Source organism: Atractosteus spatula, chromosome 13, assembly GCF_055471065.1.
Source record: "Atractosteus spatula isolate fAtrSpa1 chromosome 13, fAtrSpa1.hap1, whole genome shotgun sequence".
In the NCBI taxonomy this organism is placed as follows: Eukaryota; Metazoa; Chordata; class Actinopteri; order Semionotiformes; family Lepisosteidae; genus Atractosteus; species Atractosteus spatula.
This window is the reverse complement of record NC_142718.1, coordinates 40,499,572-40,517,903: the sequence shown is the minus strand read 5'-3', so window position 1 is coordinate 40,517,903 and position 18,332 is coordinate 40,499,572. Positions and strand designations below refer to the sequence as shown.

Below are 18,332 nucleotides of genomic sequence, written 5' to 3'. Positions count from 1 at the left end.
ACACCATGCAAATCTCCTGATTTCAGGCACCTTTTTTTCTTCCATTTCTGAATAGCATATGGATAAAAAAACTAAGCAGACTGAATCAGTCAAAACAGACACACTGATAGCGAAGCCAGGTGCTGTGTTGAAGGAGTCAACAGTGCTGAGGTGACAGAAGAGGGCCTAGTAACCTCCAGGGATATGAATGACTGTCAGAAGACAGCGACCCCAGTTTGTGACTGAAGTGTGTGGAAGGTTCCTCTGGGAGCTAATGAAACTGCCTCCTTGCTAAAAGATTATGCTGCACGTGCTCCACAGAGATTGCTAGATGCTCTCACAATTATGCAGGCCGCCTGTAATAAAAGCTCTGTCACATCTGCACCAGCGTTTTGATAGTAATTCTATGAAGCACACAATCCACAAGCCCTCAACAGCGCCCGCAGTGTTGTCTAGTCCTGAACGTCTGCTTCTCTTCTGTTCTGTGGTTGCACATCTAAAGTTCATTGTTACTTTTTCCTCAATGGAAATTCACTTGACTGAAAACAAAAGAGCTTTTCATTACTGTTTTGAACTGTTTATCAACTGGGTTTCATCAATTACATCATGGTATCTGGCATATGTATAGACCCATAAATTCAGAAATCTTTTAACTTTCTGGGCTGCATAGATGCTGTGCTTGTACTGGGTTTTCTCTGTACCAAACGTTGTCACCTGGTTAGATGATGGTTCGGAGGATAATGATGGAAATGATCATTCCCATGTCCTTTTCCCCTAATGGTGTGAAGAAAACAACCAGCCGAGGTGATAAAAGATGCAGTCACTGACATTGCATCTGACAGCCTTACCAGCTTTAACTGTGCCCTGAAGCAACTATTACAGCCTGAAATCACATCACCATTCATATGAGCACTTCTGCCCCTGACAGCACCTTCGCACATACAGTATATGCAAACCTATTTAGGATTCTAGTAACTAAAGCAATGTCAATGCACAGAGAATGGTTCCCTGAAAGAATATTCTCAGAAGTCTGCTTTGTTGTCTCCTTTATAACCACCTCTACATGATGCAGGGAAGCAATTACCAATTATTAATTAACAATTAAAATGGTAACAAATAGTAGACAAACGTTATTTGTTTTCCTCTGTAATTAAGTTAACTATGTCTGTAAAACATGCTAATAAACATCAAGATCCTCTATTCCCTAACACTCAGACCAAGTACTGTACAAACCAAACAAATACAATGATTCCTGACCATGACGAGTGGTTTGTGAACAATTAATTCCTGAGCATCTCTTAAATTCACAAAGGACAGACCATAAGAGAAACTGAGGCACTTTTCCCTGCTCATTTCCCCCCAGGCAGCATGTGAATTCATGAATGGGGAAGTCAGTAGCAGCTACACCAAAGCAAGATTACACCAGACTGGGAAGAACCATAGCATGTAATCTTAATTCCAAAAATTATCAATAATTTCATATCAACATCAATAATTATAATCAAATAATAATCAAAGAATCACATGATGTCAAATGCTTTTCTATCGGAAAAAACTGAGCAAGAGCAATTGTTACAAACCACTGCTCTACATTTTTCTCTTGTTTTGTCACTGCAGTGTCTTTTATTTTTTCAATCAGGCAGCAGATTTTGATGATTCAAGTGTATTCTAGGAGTCTCTATACCCCTGAAAATTATGACCCAGAATATGGTGAATGATAATCCAGAAATCCCACTGGCCTGCAAATGCTAGCACCTGTCTGAGTCACCTGACCTCACTGTCAGATTGCTTTGAAAGACAAAGGGGTTACTGACATGATCCAAACCATGAAAGTACTACAACCCACCAGCGTTTGTAGGTCACTGAAACTGAGACTTTGGGTATTTTTTCTGCTCCATGACTGAAAAATAAATGTCAAACCAGAGATTGTTTTCATAGGGCTGCAGTACCTCTCTTACAGACACATGAGTAGCAAAGATGAACTCACGGAACATGGTGTTGAACTGCTGGGGGTTGAGGTTCCACTTCCCCCAGGGGGTTTTATGTCCCTTGGACTGGGCGTAGTGCGCATGGTTGAACTCGGGTTCGGTGCCAAAGGAATCCAACACCCGGAGCATGCACCTAAACCACAGAAAACCCAAGACGACGACAACAACAAAAACAGTCAGATATTGTGCATTAGCAATTTACTCTCAAGGCTTGCTGTATCACATACTGGAAAAAAATGCATCACTCTGTGGAAAAACAAAACAAAACAAAATAGAAACAGAGAAAAAATGCTTTCAAATTCCAGGAGAGGGTGCTCATCGTTTCATCTTCTAGAGAAAGTCTACGGTGCGTCTGAGTCAGTTTTAGGGTACTGATATCAAGAGGCTTTGACTCAAGCCAGTGTTTTGATTTTCGGAAAATTCTTAAAGATCCTCAAAAACAGGATCCAGGATCCCTTTTCACCCGTCATCGGAAAATGTCATCTATCGAGTGTCAAAGCTCCTGTAGTAATGATGAGCTGTTAATCATTTGCATTCAATTTCAACACCTCCTATAAATGTTCAGGTGGGTAGCTGAGTCAGCATGCGTAGGCTGCAAAGGAACAAGTAATAGGTTTATTCCATGCTGAAAAAAAGAAGAAAGAGAACACAACATTTCGGCCGTGGAGCCTTCTTCAGGTGTGACACATCTGAAGAAGGCTCCACGGCTGAAACGTTGTGTTCTCTTTCTTCTTTTTTTCAGCATGGAATAAACCTATTACTTGTTCCTTTACCTCCTATAAATGACATGGCAAACACCCATTTTTTAAGAACTGTAACGTTCTGGGGTAGTATTAGAGGTTCATAAGTGTCTTTGAAGTATTCATGGGCTTTGGGACAATGTACTTTGCATCTGGCTACACAGAGGATTAACTGTTTAATATTGCTCAAAGTAATTTTCAGTGCATGTCAAATCAGATCGAACCAGACTTGTTCCAAAACTGGCAGATCACCGTCATACAACAATTCTGAATTCGCTGTGTATGGTTGCAGTGCGGAAAACACACACTTGGTTTTTCTGTTGTATGACAAAAATGTATTTTATTTAGATAAAATTCCACTTCAGTATAATTAGAATCGGAGAAATGTGGATTCAGAAGAAAGGCAGGCACATTCAACCTTAGTACTGCACGAACCTGTTCAGACTAAATGCTAGGTATGCATGGGCAATGTACTTGTAATGACAAGTCAAACAAGCTCTTGTAATGGTACAGTACATGTGTAAAACAATTGGAAATTTGAGCCTGCTTTCCTGTCTGCATTTTTAATCCTATATTTCGTTCCCAACTTTTTACCAAAAGCAGTATTGCCTGGAAATGGTTTCATGTAATCTAATCATTCACATTTTATTACTCAGCTGCTTGGTAAAAGCTGTATAACATTGATTCAGAGTAATTTAAAAATTAAGTTGACCTTCCATAATTAAGATGATCTGAAGGTCATGTGAACACACAGCCAGACACTGGAAGGGTACTTTTGTAACTCACAATGTCAGATCAATATATGATATCATTCGATTTATTTCCCAATAGGCATATTAAGGCCTCGGGGAAATGTGTGTTTAGAGGATATGATTTCTATCTCAGGACACGGGAAGTGAGCAGTACTGCAGCTGGTCTCATTATATTTAAAATGACTAACATAGCTGACAGCTTTGATTCTCAGAATAATGCATTCAACATTCCACATGGCACATTAGACAGGGAATGAAACCCTTATTGTCTCAAATCATTTCATCCTCAGTCTACCAACATGTAGAAACATGAAACCAAGGCGATGTGAAAAGCCAACTTCAGGCACAAAAATTGATCAGAATGAACAATGCTTCTTTTCTTTCATTAATTTCATGAAAGAATTCTGTTCTGTTTGTAACAGGCTTTACCATGGATTCCAAAATAAATATGACATTTTCATAGATGGCTTTTTAAGCTTGAAAGTAAATTCCAGAAATTCATTTTTTAAAAATAAATCTTTAGCACAGATAGAAAAACAACAATTATACTACAATCCTAAGGCAATACCTGAGGACATATTTGACAGTGGAGGATGAATAAAATGTAATAAATCTGCTGTTGACATCTTGCAGCTAAATAAACTACCATATGCACAAAAGTTAGAAATTGAATACATCCACTGACGTTTCAGGAAAATGAAATAAGTTTTTTCTATGAGAAACAGGCCACCGGTTTCTCTTAAACCAGATGCCGGGAGTCATAATGATGTCTGGAGGCCTGCAACAACAGGATTGAAATGGGATCACTGCATTAACAAAGACTGCCATTTTAATTCCAATCCCAGTTCATCATACATCAGTCTCAGATGTTGTTTCACTCCATTTTACAAACATTTTGTAAAGTAATATCTAGATGTGCCAGTTTCTGATCTCAAACGGCATGCAGTGTGGGGAGATCAGCAGTTCACAGGTACACTCAGTAGACACACCACTCAAGTCCTTGAAGGTGAGCAGCATTTGGATTTTTTTCCCCAAAAACCTCAGGGAGACAGTGCAATGAAGCTAAGACAGGAGATCACCGCTCACGCACTTTGGTTTTATTAAGATTCAGGAAGCTTATTTTGGAAACTGCCACAACCTTAGAACATGTTTAGACACAACAGCGAGCACTGCATTACAATAATCAAGACTGGAACAGATAAAAGCATGCATTAGCATTTTACACATCAGGTCTGGACACCTGAATGGACACGAGCGACATTCAAAGCTGAAAAAAGATATCTTTGTAACGCACAGAACATGAGCTTGAAATGTAAATACACAGATGACACCCAGACTCCTGACCTGAGCACACGGACTGCTTCCAGCACCATCAATTTAAACAAAGCCTTGACACTATTGCGGGCTTAATAAGGACAATCAGCACAACTTCTTGTCTTGTTAAGAATTCAGGTGTAAAAGAATATGATGCACCCAACTGATAACATCATCTAATCAGTTCGGCAAGTCAGACAGTGCTTGGGTGAAGTCAGGCGTTATGCAAAAATAAATTTGGGTGTTGATGGCTCAGTAATGAAACATGTCATACCTAGGCAGAATAACAACTACAAAACACAAAGGAGAAGAGGGAGTACTGAAAAGCAGAAGCAAATCTACAGAAGAGGTGCAGGATAAAAGAAACGCCAAGAGGGGTACCTTGAAGGATAAAATAAACAATCGAACTTCAGACAAAGTGGAACTCAAAGACTTTGTGAAAGAACCACGCAGATATTCATTTCAGCACCAGGGCTGTGGCCCTTATGTATACTCCACAACTCCTAAAGAAACAAGCTGGAAACGTACTGGTAGTGCACCCAGGATGGTCCGAGCGTTTTCTTGAACTGAGTCAGCCCCACGATGTCGATGTAAATCAGCTCCACCACTTTATCGCCTTGGGTGGGACAGCCAGACTTGTTGCCAACCACCTTCCTCATTATCCTGGAGTGGGAACAACACAAGACGTTCATGAAAAGGAGCACAAGGAAGCAAACTAAACAATGACTCGAAGGACAAACCTGCATGTGCATGCAGGGAAGGTAAGAAACATTAAGTCTTCAAGGCTGACAGACTTCACACTGTTACTCATTCTGCCATTGCCACATAGAGGCCACAATAAGAGCTTTTGTACACCAATACAATCTGTTCCTTGCTCTCTATTACACTGACAATGGATTTTTTTCTATTTTCAGACATGTAAATTATCAGGGATATTAATCCGTTCTTGCAAGTGAGCAAAAGTAACTTGTCAATTCTGTGCAATATTTTAAGCTTTGCTATTAAAATGTTTGCGCCAGCGGAGAGGTGATAAAGAACATGCACACTTTCCCCAGATCTTTGCACTGTCCAAGCCACCTGCTTCATGCCATAAGCTCTGCAGTGACTACAGGAGAGTTACCACCGGAGGAGAAATGCAGTTCTCACAAACACCACTCTGCATGCTCACAGTGATGCAAGGGTGCCTTGTCTGACATGAGTCCACCTGAGGTGAGCAGAGCCTGGCCACTGCATTGAGCAGCAGAATCCCAGTGACAGAGCTCAGACCTCAACTGGTGACATCTAGGACACTGCTTTCAACCTGAACAGTAGGTTTGTATTTTTCTAAGAAAATTGCAAAGCTGAAGATACATAAGTGCAGGAAGAAAACAAACTGGAATGGCACAGAACTGTAAAAAAACAGGCTTTGCATAATGTATAAATATAGGAAGTAAGGTCACAGTATGACTGCTACTGTACATCTCTTCAGATGCAAAAGCCTTTTGAGATACATCCTTGTGGATATACAGTAATAACACGTAAGTATTCTCTTTCACAAGGAAATGATTATTCCTAAAGCATACCTGTCTGAAAAGCAGAGAGATTCTGAGAATATTTTTGTGAAGCACAGTCTCATTAAGAACTTCTTTGTCCTTGCCTTTTCAAATATACAGGGTGTGGAATGAAAACGACACAGACATCCAAGAAGGAAACAGGATAGTTCTTGGAGTAAAATCAAACCAGTACCTTGGCACCAAAACAACAGGATACCCTGTGACAGCAAAATTCATTGACTTCTGCTCTTTGCTTGGTTCAGTTTTACTGTGGCAATTTGCAGAAACTGACCAATTAAGGGGGGTTTCTGCACAAAACATGGTGATGTGAGTCACACATTTATAATGCAAACATCCTGGATGTCTTAGACATTAATTAAAATATATTCATGTTATGAGCATCGACTACTATAAAATCTCTGACTGAGCTCATACAAACTCAGCTAAGTTTGTATGGGAAGAAACCAAATCTTGTAATTTAAAAATCTTTCAAGGTTCAACATAGCAAGGTAAACGTCCTAGCACAGCCAATAGGGAAAGCAGCAGTAGCTAATTCATCACATATCACCAACCAAAAACTTCTGGATTCACTTTGTTCTCATTCTTAAAATGGTTTGTTCCCTCTGCAGATCCATAAAGCTAAAAGCTTTTTTGCATTTGCATGCTACAAAAAAGGGCAGCATGGTAGTGTAAAGCTACTGCAAGTTACTGACTCACAGACTGGATTTTTCTGCTTTCATTTTCTTTAGGAGAGATTAAAACCAGTCCAACCAAGACATATTTCAAAAAGCTATCACTTTACAGGTGTTTTATAAAGTATTGGGTACAAACAAAACCCCTAAAACTATGTATTCCACTAAACCAGCACATTTGCCTAAAGAATCTTGCAGCTCACATACAAAATAATAATTTGGAGCTGTTGGAAATTACTTACTCATTAATTTAAACAGGCAACAGCAACCATTTATACAATTCCCCAATTATTTGAATCCATTCTGTAGACAGAATAAAGATGCAGATGAAGCTTAAAATCACCGCATCCCAGCTATAACACAAAGATGCATCTGTGACGTCATGGGTTGGAACCAGGCTTTTTTTTGCTGTGAAAATAAAATTGTTGATGCACTGACTGTAAAAACTGGCTTCTGTTGGTGTGCCAGGTAAGTGCAGTTTGGGTAGAGAGCACTCACTCACATCAGTGCCATCTGTGACTGCAGGCTGCAGAACCAGAGCAGTTCACACACAGACAGGATGTCAGGAGCATGACGGGTTTTCCAGCACATCATCTTACACCACTGTCTTGATATTTAATTGTGGCTCTGCTCTGCTCCCAAGAGGCCTGTCATTAATCCAGGCTTTGAAAAGAAAAGCAAAACAAAGGACCTGTGCAGGCTAACACTGAACAAACCTTTTTTCCTGAAAAAAGATAAAACCCTGCAGTGTCAAGTGATTGTTCTGCTCTGTGTTTGACTGTGTGACACGGAAATGCTACATTAAGCAACTTAATAAAAATGGGGTCTATTCTTTTATTTATTTAAACCTTCAGATTTATTCCTCTATCCCTTCTGCCACTTTAATGACTTCTGTAGTTAGTGTGTGCAGAGGATTAAGTGGAAACGATATTCTTACTCTTTGAGTTCAGCTAGTGAGGCTGAAATCCTGATGTCATGGCCCAGAAGATACAGAGTCGTAATTAAGTCACTCCACTGCACCAGCTCGCCCAGGGGGCCTCCGCTGAAGGCATTCTCTGCAATTTTGAATCCTGATTCCTTTGTCAGGAGGCCAAGATGGACCAGTATCTGGGAGAAAATTAAACACACAGATACGTATAGTACACACATTCACACGCTCTTGAAAGTGAACTTGTGACAGAAATTGCTGTAACTATTTTAGCATCTTTCTGAGTTATTAGAAGGCATTCGTTCCCCAAGGACAAAGGCAGCATTAGCCATGAATCCGAAAGCACCGGCTTCCTGCCCTTATCCATGCCCTACCAGCAGGGCACTGAAGTGTGGCGAAGAGAGAGCCTACTGCAGCAACATGAAAGCTAACTTCAAGCGAGACGGGAGCGACTGCTTTTCCAGCTGGGACATCACGAAAGGCTTTTCTACTTTAAAAGGAAAAAGTGTCAGTTTTGGCTTCTTTCCTACCAGCAACAGGCACAGATAGCAAAGAGTAGTTCAAACCAATGGTATATTAATTTCTTCCATGAATTATTCTGAGACACCGATGTAACGTATAAAAATACAGATTACTTCAAGCAGTGTCCATGCTCTTGGTGACAGTTTCAGGATCTCAGAGTCTCACTCCATGTGTTTGCCTATTAATATCTCAGTCCTGCTTTAGCTTGTCACCCTGCGGCTGGTCTTATTAACTCAACATGCACCCCCTAGCGCCCCAGGTCTGGAACTGAACCCCAACTGGCCCCAGCATTGCGAGGGCCACCGTGCCCCACCCTGCTGCTCTCCTGAGCAGATCTGGCATTTTAACCAGGATCTAGAAAATGTCTTCAGAATCCAGTTCCTCTCAGTTATCAAAGCTGTCGATCTGATGATGATGATGATGATTATGTCATTCAGACAGCGGACGCCAAACCTTCTTGCGTTTCCGCTTCTCCAGGTTCTGCTTCTCCGCCAGGGACTTGATGGCTCCCACCCACGGCTCCGCCATCCGCTTTATCCTCAGCATCATCCAGCGAAACTCCTCCCGTCGGGACATCACTCTGTAGAGCTCTTCGAAATCCGTGCGGATTTCAGTCTGCGGGGGAGAGCACAAGAGCCCCGTCCTGCCACGTGTTCCTCTGGAGACTTTACTCACAGAAAGCCCCGGTCCCTGTAGTCTTATGAATATTAGACATTACTAAAACAAATTACAGGTGCCAGCTCTGAAATGAGCGGTTTTTCATATGGTAATCGTTCCAAGAGCTATTACCATGCTTTCATTGGGAAGGACTAATGCAAGCACTCATTAACATCAAAATAATTGGAAAAGAATGCACAAATATCAAATCTCCATCCTTCCTGATGATAGAAAATCATTGCTAATTGTCTGACACCTACAGACATCAATAGCATGAATTGTCTCACACAGTGTCTTTGAAATTTTATATTAGGAAAAACTCCCTAAAAGAATTATTAAGTCACTGCCCAAAAATTCAGGGGAAGATATATATATATACACACACATGATTTATATTTATTGCATTATTCATATCTACAGAGCAGAGGACTCATACAAAGCAGAGCGATAGTATGTCAGGAAGCTCAGGTGGCAGACGCTGGCACTCCATCTGACATCAGTCAGCAGCACCTTTCTACAGCACTAATTACACCAGCACTGGGAGAGGCAGCGATATCCGTTTCAGAAAACAGCAGCCCAGACATTGTTGACTGGGAGCCGCTTTAATTAAGGTTTAAATTTTACAATTTGCCTTCCAAACCCAAGGGATTTACCGTTGTGAAGGACGCTTGAAAAACAGACCATAAAAAAGGGGGCACTAAGAGCCGTCTGCTCATTCTGTGGAAAGTGCAATTTCACACGCTGACATATACAGCCCTCTGACAGCTAACAATTTCCCTGAATGGCAGGTCCATCTCAGGCCTGTATTGCTCTCAGTATGCAATCAGTGCCGCTTCAGCCAAGGGGAGAGGCTGGAATCAGTGATGTGCTCTCTACTGCCCATTCGAAGTAGGCTGCTGGTACTTCAGCACAAACACAAAGGCAACTCACCTGCCCTTTCCTGTCAGCCTCTTCACTGGGGTTCCTGGCTCTCCAAGGAAGGCGGGGACACCAGTTTTCAACCTGGCAGCAAGACAGACCAACAGAGTTTCACTGGAGCAAGATCTGCACCTGCTTTACAGAAACTAGCTCACCTAAAATGCCCTCTGAAAACAGAAAATATCTTATTGGAGATTTTTATTTAAAGTTGAATCAGCAAAAAACCCCATTAAATGCAATGTCACTTGAGAGGGTACAATATTTTCGTTCTATTATACCAGAGGATCAGGTACAGAAAAGCAACATGAAAGAGCAATGCACAGCATGAACAGCAATGCAAAACTTCGCAAAAACGATCTCTTAATTCCAAGGACTGTTCGGGGTTTTTAAACCAGACCCTTCCTCTGCAGGCAGGAGGACCTCCCTTTCGGAGTACTGTTTTCATTATAAATACAAATATAAAGAACAAAGGTGTGAACACGTTTCATCTGTCATTTCATTGGTCACACCGGCCACATCCTCAGTGGTCAGCTTCTGCCCACTGTAACACATTTCTCTCCGAGGCGGCGTTTTCAACTTGTCTTTGGCAGCTAACACACAACTCATAAATCCTAGTTATTAACACTTCATCTTGCGCAACTATTCACTCATTTTACGCATTCAGCCTTTGCTCCTGGGCATTAATCAGGAGATTAAGTACGTTCAGCTTGTTAACCCAGTTCCTGCCCGGGGTCAATGGCATGTTCAACAGATATGAATGATATATAGAGCTGCATGAGAAACTCAGAAATGAAAATATATGTACAGTGACACGACACTTCCAGAGGGAGTGCACAAGCAAACTGAACCACAACTGAAGATTTTTTTTTCCTGCTTCCTTTCTGTGGCTGGAGGAAATGTTTCAAATTCACAAGCTGGTAATGATGGATTTTGTATTTATGTACTTTAGGTACCAGGTCTGGATGCCTTCAGAGAAAAACCCAAGCTTAGGCTCACGTTTGCGTCCGACAGTTTTCTTAATGGTACCGTTCCATGCACTGTACATGCAGCTAAACGGGCGTCTGAAGATTAATATTTCACATCGTATTTTTTAATTTACGTATGCGATGGAATTGACAGACTTAATGCATTTCATGTCGCAACATATCAATAATGCACGTGACGGTGAAGTAAACACTTTGACTAATCGTGGCCTCCGTGCTCATTTTTTGACAAAAAACAGAGATACTGGGCTTCTCTCACCTCGCTGAGGTAAATGAAGAAGGAGCACAGGGAACCATCCACACCGTAGCTGGCGTAGCAAGGGTCCGACCGCCACATGTCCTTCATCCACTGCATTATGGATAAAGCACATCCATTAATTATGAGCAACTACCTTCAACTCTCGCCAAAGCTAATCAGAAAAAAAAAACACGTTTTGGAAGCAAGAAAAACAAAGCCACAAAAAAACTCATCTTTAAAATAGAATGCTTTTTTTAATGATGATGTACTATGGATTTGCATTTAACCAAAGTACGCCCAGGAGTACTTAATAGTATAAAAAGCTATAATGTTTTCCATGATCTCGCACTGCGGTGTATATAATATAGAAGTGTACAGAAGTGACAGTCAAATCAATGTCTTGGCATTCTGTTTCTTCAAGTTTTTTTTCCTCCAGATTTGTAAGCAACACAAAAAATACAAATTCAGCAATTTTTGTGTCACTTGCTCCCGACACATCACTGTATTTACACCCCTCCATCTGACAGTCAGCTGGAGACAAAAACACACTTTATCAGGAAACACTTGGGTTACGCAACATCTATTAAAAGGAGATGTGACCTGAAAGGGTTTTAATGTTTTGAGACACTCCTTCGCTGTCAGATAGTGCTGCCTTCCCTTCTTCTGTCTCAATCCCTCATCATTTCCCTTTCTCCTCCATCTCTGACACTGTGGATCCCTCTGCTGTCCTATCAACACTCACTCAGCTTGGGAGTCTTGGCACTGAGCACACCGGGATTGTTCTCAAGCTTCACTGATCACTCCGACAAGAACTCCGATTAAGGATTGATCTCTGCTACTTATGCTCTGTCCCCTGGTGTCCTCCAGGACTATTTCCTGGGTCCTATGTTCTTCTCTCTCCACACCCTCTCCCTGGTCCCTTCTATCTCCTCAGATAGATTTTCATTTCTTTTCTAGGCTGATGATGCTGAAATCTTCATCTCCTCTCCTCTGTCTCACACCCATGTCTCCTGCCATACAGTACATCAGCTTTCTCACAGCCATCTCCTGCATGCACTCTGAGACCCAAACTGCTTTTCTTCTCCTCCTTCTCTATCTCTCGACTCCACCACCCTGTCCCATCCTCTGTTAAGCAGCCCAGTGCCACTCTGGACCTCTCTCTCCCCAGCACACAATTTCTCTGGAGTTTTCCAGACACTTCATCCTGAGCAGTACTCACTGAATCCACTCCTTCCTCTCCAGCTCTTGCACGTAACTCCTAGCGCAGGCCCTGGTACTCTCCGACCAAGACTTGTATATCTCCCGCTTGGAGAACCTCCCTTTCAACGCTATTTGTCTATCTAACTCATCCAGAATCCTGCTCCGTCTTTGTCCTCCTCCATTTTCTTGTGCTGCTTTACATCCCTCTGTTCTCCCCACCGGCTCTCTGTGGTTGAGAGCATCTTGTTCGTGCCAGCTGCTGTTTCGGCCGCTTTCTCCTGCTAGTCTTAAAGGACCCTCCCAAGCCCATCTTTGCTCTCTGTGCTCCTGCTCTTCCGCTAGGCGTCCGACTCTCTATGCTCGCAATTCCACAGCCTGTTCTTTCTCCACAAACTCCCCTCAGCAGTGGAATGACCTACCTACAGTAATCGGAGCTGCTGGCTGCCCTGAACACCCTTCGGCACCCTGCTCAAGGGTCTTCTGTTTAGACAGCACCAGCGATCATCGGCTACATCCTTCAGTAACTCTTAAAACTCTTAAATGATCATTTGCCAACTGCTCTTATCTACTGTGAACACAATAAATACAAAGTTCCTACATCACCACTTTGTATTAAACCGTTACAACTTAGTTCTATTTAACTTTGTCCTGCCAGGAAATTGTTACTTTATATTTTTTTTGGTTTAATTGTACTTGCACATACTGCAAGCTCTCTGTATGCTGTCAGCTGCCCTGGGTTAAGGCATTTGCCTGCTAAGCAAATAAAAATATAAATAATATTAATAAGAAAATGATTCACCATTTCACATTCACAACAGTAAAAAATAACTTATGAATGATTTTAGTGTCCCAAGTTGATCAACAGTATGCAAATAACTATTTGTGCAATCGCTTATCTGCATCACACAGCTTACTAACTTTCCTCAGAACTAAACAGAGGGGATCTAGACACAACAAACCGAAATGCAAGCCAAAGAAACTTCTCTTTAGGAGAAGAATCTCTCTTCAGAAAATGGAGAAAAAAGAAAACCTGTCTATTTTGGGATTTGAATTCTTACAAGTTACAAAACAGCTGAAGATCTCTTGATAGCCCCAGGATTATCTGCTCCTGCTAGAAATAAGTGTGTCATGGCACTGTATTGTATTATATTCAGATTATATTTAGATGGCACTATTCCCCATCCTTCCAGCTTAAAAATCTCTTAAAAATATGCAGCCTCAACAACTAGAGGTTTTAGTATGTGGAAGTACAAATGGAAATAATTTGTCCAGTCCCCTGGGCGTACTGTACAATACAGAACTGTGAATGAGATCTTCACACTTCCAGAACAAAGAAAAATGACTTCAAAACAGCTCTGAGCTCTGGTCAACCTGGTAGCAGCGGAGAAACAGCACAGGACTGCACTTGCAATTTTGACATTTCTACTTTGAAGTTTGCAATGCGAGGGAAATGGCTGGTCTGTGAAGAAGAATGTCTGCAGTGGTGATTTAAAGAGATGGACTGTACTGTTTAGGCTGCGTCTGAAACTGTAATCATCATCATCAACACTGACCAAAGTGCTCAAAATACAAACGCAACTCGGGAAGTACTAGCGTAACTAAAACAGCAACCAGTTTATAAATACCGCCCAAAGCAGGAAAACCTGAAATAAGGCTAAAGGGAAAGTAACTTTCTTACCATGTTACAAAAATAATTATTGTTTAAAGAACAAAACAATTGACAAAAATGTTGAATTGATATGAAATTGCCCATTATGCTTTGAACACATGCTTTGTGTTACTTTTATTTTCTTAGTATCTGTATCGATCAGCGTTTGGCCAAATTGTTTTTAGACCTTTATCTTTGTGAATGAACCTAAACACCCACTAATTTAAAACGAGAGAGCTGCAGACTAGAGTGTGGCCTGATCGATATATAAACAGTCTGCCCTCGGCACAGATGAGCCTCAGCCTGCTGGCCTTTTCTTTTTGTTGGTTCTGTTTTTTAACTACGTACCTTCAACTTGCCCTCACAGTGAGGGAAGCCGTCCATAGGAGGGAGTTCGCAGGTCTCCTGGGCCCCATTGAGCAGGTCTGAGGGGTAAACAAATCACTGCAGTCAGCTGACACTCTCCGTAACAACAGACAGCATTTAGACTGGCACTGCATTATCAGCAAAATACATCCTGCAAGTGGCAAAAAAACTGCAAAAAAACCCAAACAAACAAACATACGTAAAAAATCTACTGTATACAGCATGCAAATCCACAAGCGACAGAGAGGAATGAGGAACCTCAATTCCTCTTACACTTGACTGAGCTGGCTCCTCTCGGCAGGTCAAAGAAGTCTAGCCTCTCATTCAGATTAAAGTCTTTTCCAAGACTTGTCCGAGGAGATGGGCCCCTGCCTCCTTGTCCTGCCGACCTGCTGCTGGAGTCAGACAGCTGTGGGCCGATCAAGGCGTATCCTTCCGAGTGACCTACTGGAACGCACTTCTCAGAATGATCCAGAAACCCAGAATGTCTGAGACTGTCCCTTGTAACGCAAGGGATCTGCACAGGCACACGTACAGTATCGAAACAGCCTCTTCTAACCTTCACAGCACAAACTATGAATATGCATTCACCCCAGAACAGAAGAAGGCGTTTGAATGTCAAAAAAGTGAAATGCATTACTTATGCAATTAAAATTGACTGTACTAGAGCTGAAAAGTGATAAATTGAGTTACAAATTCAGTATTACACTTTAAATGTAACAAGTGAGGCAAATTAATTACAGTAAAGACAGACCTTTTCTCAATTACATGACCAACTATTGGTAATCTTCCATGTCACTGTATTTAAAAAGTTAATGTTAAAAAGGGACTTCTGTGTAAAAGATAAACTCAAAACCCTTGCTCATCACCCTACTCTGCAGATTTTTTCACAGGGTCTCTGAAACACTGTAATCTTTGTGGAGAAAAATAAATCACTGCAACTTGTGTGTTAGATGGTAAGCCCTACATTTACAGCTCTGTCAAACAAAGAAGGTGCTGTTAAAACTGCTCTGAACAGAGGCTACTATTCTTTTACAAACAGATTGCTGCAGCTTGTTTATAGTATGTCCCAGAATAAATATTTTTGTGGTTATCACATCCTGAATTATTGATTGATACACACAGTCTGCTGTGCTGGTTAATGCTAAAACAAGGTACTGTTCTTCAGTATGAGTCCATATGGAGAACTGCGGCAAGCTTGATACGCATGGCAGATACAGCACCTATTAAAAGATTCATGAACTACAGGGGAGGCAGATTTACTAACCTAACTCAATTAGCCTACAGTGTTCAATGCTGCTCACTGTTGGGAGCTTTTGCAAACGCATTACGTTAACAAGACAATAAGTTGTTTTTCTGCACCACAGGTTAAACTGGTGTTTTAAATGTGCCTGGTCTTGCACCAGTGGAGTGGATAGTTTTTCTTCTCTTCCAGATGTGCGCTTGCAGCATTACTGAAGACAGCTAGGGATGTTAGCATAATCCGTTTCTGAAAAGGGGAGAAGGCTGTGCTTTTTAAGATGCAGAAAGTGGTTGAAGTGAATGAATGCTTTTGCTGTGAGTACACCGATACTCACCGTATGCCAGGTGAGCATTGTCTTGTGAGAAGCTGCAAGATCCATTGGCATGATAATTACTAGACCATATTTTACTGTATTGAATATTTGAGTGTAACAACTTCAAAATGAATCCTGGATCATTAAGCTTCTTCATCCAGAAATATTTTAATGGCACATGTCAGGAGGTTGAGAAAAATAAGGGTTTTATTGCCAACTGCCTCTGTGAAACCATCTTGAGCCAGGATTTAACAAAATTATCTCTCTCCCACAGTAATTATGTTACTGTTCACTAGTTTAACAGATTTGTTTTCTATCCAATAGTACTGTAGGACACTCAGAATTTCCCTTTAGTATTGTAGTCAATCATTAATATATAGAATGGCACTGAGATCACAAATAATGACAAGCTTTAGGATATTTGAGGAAAATGACTCAGTGTAGTTCTCAAACCTGAAAGAAGTTTCCTTTCTAATCCCACATACAGTACATGCATACACATATATTTGGCAACTTCACTGCTGTTTTACAAGCAAAACATACAACTTTCTCATGTGGTACAAAGAAAGAAATGCTAATTGCATATTTACACACAACAAACCCATGTTTGACTGTATGCTGTGTGCTGTCTGCACTTGCTCTAATGTTTTTGCCGAACAAAACAATTTGCATACCTGATCTGCATCAGCACATCCATGACTAAGCTACTTATTTTGCTAGAAAAGGCAGCTTTGACATCTGAGGACTAAGTCATTTATATTTTAATTACAGAAAGAATCCTCTTCATAACGTTCTTCTAACTTTCCATTCTGTCTTAAATAGAAAATACCAGACAAATACTAAACTGGATGTCAAATTGGCATTAGACGTGCTTTTCAATTAAAATCATAAATCCCCTTTTTGTGCATTCTTTATTTATTTAAAATGCACAATTACTTTTTAATACCCTCCAAAGTGGCATACTGACTCTGCACAAGGTACTGTAGTAGGGCAGCAATGTGGACTCGTAACGTGAAGGTTGTGGGTTTGAATCCAGGTGAGACACCACTCTTGTACTGTACCTTTGAATGCATGAAAATATGTTGCTTTGAATGACAAATATAATTTGCAATACCAAATAAATCATCAGTAATACAAGGTCCCACTTGAGTCCCACTGTTCTACAGAACAGAGAGAGGAGGAGTGATGCATCTCTCACACTACGAGCCTAGCAGACAGAAGCCCAAGAGATCCATGGTTATTTCTTGCCTTGGTTAAGTTGAACAACAATCATTTGGACCTCTTAACTGGTGCGGTACTTACATGAACATCAGTCAGATACAAAGGAATAAGAAAAGAAATAAGTTGCTAAATAATGATACATAATATCATGAGAACAAGGCTGTTAGGGTAACAATGATTATGTCCGACTACATCACATAAAACCTGGGAGTCACTGAATTGCACCTTCAGATTCAAAGGAAACTTTATTTCTATTCTATAGAAAAACAGTTTATTACTGGTTAAAATGGGGACTAATGAGGTGCAATGTTGCCAATTGCATAACACCTTATCTATAAAATGTTAATATGACTTGGTAAGCACCAGATTTTAAAGCTGCCCGTGGCCATGTGTAAATTCAGCATTATGCCCTTGCTGACGTGACAGCTGATGCTTCATGGCGTGTACAGTGCATGTGCAATAATGATCAGCTGTTACTATTTTTGCCAATGAGTAACAAAAGGGAGTCTTTTCATGATTAAATGCAGCATTAATAACTCTGCAGAGATACTGTATACTGTAACTGAAAAAATGAACATATAACGCTTTTGTAAATTTTAAGATTTCAGATGTTATGTTTTCTTCTACAATAACAGAACTGGATGTTGTTACTCTAACACATGACCCAAAATGATGCTTTTAAACTCATCAGTAACATTCTTCCACTAACCTCACAGTTAGATGTGTGGCAGGAATAGGTGAACAGCTGATAATCATTGCACTTTGACAGCACATAGGCATCAATCACCGATGTTCATCTCTGCAAAGGCATGGTGCCTAATGCTATACAATAAGGTCTTTCAACTTAAAGGCAATTTTAAAATTCCATCTTGTCTCAAAGCATATTGGTGCACAAGGTGTGCATTATGCACAGTGACACTACACATATATAAACTGTGACATTATTGTTGAATCACTGAAAATAAGCTTTAAAGTTCCATTTTCTGATTTGTAGTTTTTACAGCTGCAATTAAAGAAAGAGTATTTGACTTCTGGAGCTACAGGACACATTACAGAATCAACAACAACCTTCATTAGTCCCCTGTCAAAATCAGAGGG

At 40.8% G+C, this 18,332-nt stretch overlaps 1 protein-coding gene across 1 annotated transcript in view; it reads right to left on the bottom strand.

Moving 5' to 3' along the window:
* Window positions 1–18,332, bottom strand: part of mgat5 (alpha-1,6-mannosylglycoprotein 6-beta-N-acetylglucosaminyltransferase) — a 103,190-nt gene that overhangs the window by 33,642 nt on the left and 51,216 nt on the right. Inside the window, exons 4-10 of the mRNA XM_088930244.1 lie at window positions 14,440–14,516; window positions 11,265–11,354; window positions 10,035–10,106; window positions 8,901–9,062; window positions 7,935–8,104; window positions 5,302–5,436; window positions 1,967–2,100 (exon numbers count right to left, since the gene is read on the bottom strand). Of these exons, the coding sequence (XP_088786370.1) occupies window positions 1,967–2,100; window positions 5,302–5,436; window positions 7,935–8,104; window positions 8,901–9,062; window positions 10,035–10,106; window positions 11,265–11,354; window positions 14,440–14,516 (840 nt within the window). The remainder of the gene's footprint in view (window positions 1–1,966; window positions 2,101–5,301; window positions 5,437–7,934; window positions 8,105–8,900; window positions 9,063–10,034; window positions 10,107–11,264; window positions 11,355–14,439; window positions 14,517–18,332) is intronic.